Source organism: Nansenia antarctica (assembly GCF_963989245.1).
Source record: "Nansenia antarctica genome assembly, chromosome: 11".
NCBI classification, from domain to species: Eukaryota; Metazoa; Chordata; class Actinopteri; order Argentiniformes; family Microstomatidae; genus Nansenia; species Nansenia antarctica.
This window is the reverse complement of record NC_137681.1, coordinates 5,023,641-5,026,140: the sequence shown is the minus strand read 5'-3', so window position 1 is coordinate 5,026,140 and position 2,500 is coordinate 5,023,641. Positions and strand designations below refer to the sequence as shown.

The 2,500-nt window shown below is 49.5% G+C and overlaps 1 protein-coding gene across 3 annotated transcripts in view; it reads left to right on the top strand.

Annotated features, from left to right (window-relative positions):
* cpn1 (carboxypeptidase N, polypeptide 1) overlaps positions 1 to 2,500 on the top strand; it is a 19,211-nt gene that overhangs the window by 11,390 nt on the left and 5,321 nt on the right. For all 3 annotated transcript variants that reach the window (XM_080542233.1, XM_080542232.1, XM_080542231.1), the window contains exons 4-5: positions 754 to 930; positions 1,303 to 1,414. In XM_080542233.1, coding sequence (XP_080398359.1) covers positions 754 to 930; positions 1,303 to 1,414 — 289 coding nt within the window. The remainder of the gene's footprint in view (positions 1 to 753; positions 931 to 1,302; positions 1,415 to 2,500) is intronic.

Genomic DNA, 2,500 nt, shown 5'->3' with positions numbered 1-2,500 from the left:
TGCCAGACGGGTCTCACGTGAACCAATACAGCCAGCTCTGGGTTTATTATTCCTGATGATGGATCTCCGTGATAAGGATAAATGTAGCATAGCATTGTTAGCGCTGACAAGAGGTTTTTTTGGGGGGGAAAACATCGAAAGAATGTTGGGAGAGAATGTCTGTGTCTCTGTTAGGGCTTTCACACCGCCAAGGAACCGTTCCGGTTTGCGTTCGCGAACCGAGTCTGGAACCGGTTCCGACTGGAAATAAATTGGTTCGGAGCCTGAAAAGTTGGTTCGCAGCGGGAACCAGAAAATGGTGGTTCTCAAGCGGGAACCGAAACGTAGAACAGTCACGTTGTCAGTGTCATATTCTAAAGTCATAGTTATAGTCAGCACTCGAGTTGAGGGGGGATGAGGGGGGATGGCATCCCCACCTGAAATAAAAACAGTCAAAATCATCCCCCTTCTAAAACTGCCATCCCCCGTTTCCATCCCTTATGTCATTTTATCAATGAACGTGGTATTACTGCTATTTCAACATTTAGTTTTGCGCATATTGAGTAAAATACTGTGGGCGAGGGAGGGGGCACGCACACATGCAATGACATGTTTACCAAGTCACTGACACTGAAGTCACTGACGCTGTGGGGATGCTAAAATTGTCCCCATATGATAAAATCCACCATCCCCCCTGATTTTCTTTTACAACTTAAGTACTGGTTATAGTGCTAAACGTCCAGACTCTGAGCTCTCTGGCTCTCTCTCCCACAGGTGGAACCAGAGACCTTGTCGGTGATCAAGTGGATGCAGAACTACAACTTCATCCTCTCGGCTAACCTGCACGGGGGGGCCGTGGTGGCCAACTACCCCTTCGACAAGTCCAGGGACGCCCGGATCAGGGGCAAGACCACGTACTCCTCCACAGCGGACGACAAGATCTTCAAAAAGGTACGCAGACAGTTGGAACAGAACTCTGGTGATTGGTGGGCCAGTTTTTGGCCATTCATATTTTTACTGTCGTTGCATTATGGCTGCATCATTTATCTGTGTGTGTGTGTGTGTGTGTGTGTGTGTGTGTGTGTGTGTGTGTGTATGTGTGTGTGTGTGTGTGTGTGTGTTAATATTATATGTGTACGATGGTTGCTGTACAGTCACAAACGTAAATGAATGTCTCCCAATGAACTGATTGCACTAGTGTTTATGTCCTTAATGCACTTTGTATTTATGTGGACATAAATAAAGCATTTAAAATGTGTGTGTGTGTGTGTGTGTGTGTGTGTGTGTGTGTGTGCCTGTGCCTGTGCCTGTGTGTGTGTACAGTTGGCGAGGACCTACTCATACGCCCACAGTTGGATGCATAAAGGCTGGAACTGTGGAGACTTCTTTGATGAGGGGATCACCAACGGAGCCAGCTGGTACTCCCTGTCCAAAGGTGAGAGTCAGTCAGCTCTGGTGTGACTCAGTCAGCTCTGGTGAGAGTCAGTCAGCTCTGGTGAGAGTCAGTCAGCTCTGGTAAGAGTCAGTCAGCTCTGGTGAGAGTCAGTCAGCTCTGGTAAGAGTCAGTCAGCTCTGGTAAGAGTCAGTCAGCTCTGGTAAGAGTCAGTCAGCTCTGGTAAGAGTCAGTCAGCTCTGGTAAGAGTCAGTCAGCTCTGGTAAGAGTCAGTCAGCTCTGGTGAGACTCAGTCAGCTCTGGTAAGAGTCAGTCAGCTCTGGTAAGAGTCAGTCAGCTCTGGTAAGAGTCAGTCAGCTCTGGTAAGAGTCAGTCAGCTCTGGTAAGAGTCAGTCATCTCTGGTAAGAGTCAGTCATCTCTGGTGAGAGTCAGTCAGCTCTGGTAAGAGTCAGTCAGCTCTGGTGAGAGTCAGTCATCTCTGGTAAGAGTCAGTCATCTCTGGTGAGAGTCAGTCAGCTCTGGTAAGAGTCAGTCAGCTCTGGTAAGAGTCAGTCAGCTCTGGTCAGAGTCAGTCAGCTCTGGTGAGAGTCAGTCAGCTCTGGTCAGAGTCAGTCAGCTCTGGTGAGAGTCAGTCAGCTCTGGTCAGAGTCAGTCAGCTCTGGTGAGAGTCAGTCAGCTCTGGTCAGAGTCAGTCAGCTCTGGTAAGAGTCAGTCAGCTCTGGTCAGAGTCAGTCAGCTCTGGTCAGAGTCAGTCAGCTCTGGTGAGACTCAGTCAGCTCTGGTAAGAGTCAGTCAGCTCTGGTAAGAGTCAGTCATCTCTGGTGTGACTCAGTCAGCTCTGGTGAGAGTCAGTCAGCTGCTCTGGTGAGAGTCAGTCAGCTCTGGTGTGAGTCAGTCAGCTCTGGTGAGACTCAGTCAGCTCTGGTGAGAGTCAGTCAGCTGTGGTGAGACTCAGTCAGCTCTGGTAAGAGTCAGTCAGCTCTGGTAAGAGTCAGTCAGCTCTGGTGAGAGTCAGTCAGCTCTGGTAAGAGTCAGTCAGCTCTGGTCAGGGTCAGTCAGCTCTGGTAAGAGTCAGTCAGCTCTGGTAAGAGTCAGTCAGCTCTGGTAAGAGTCAGTCAGCTCTGGTG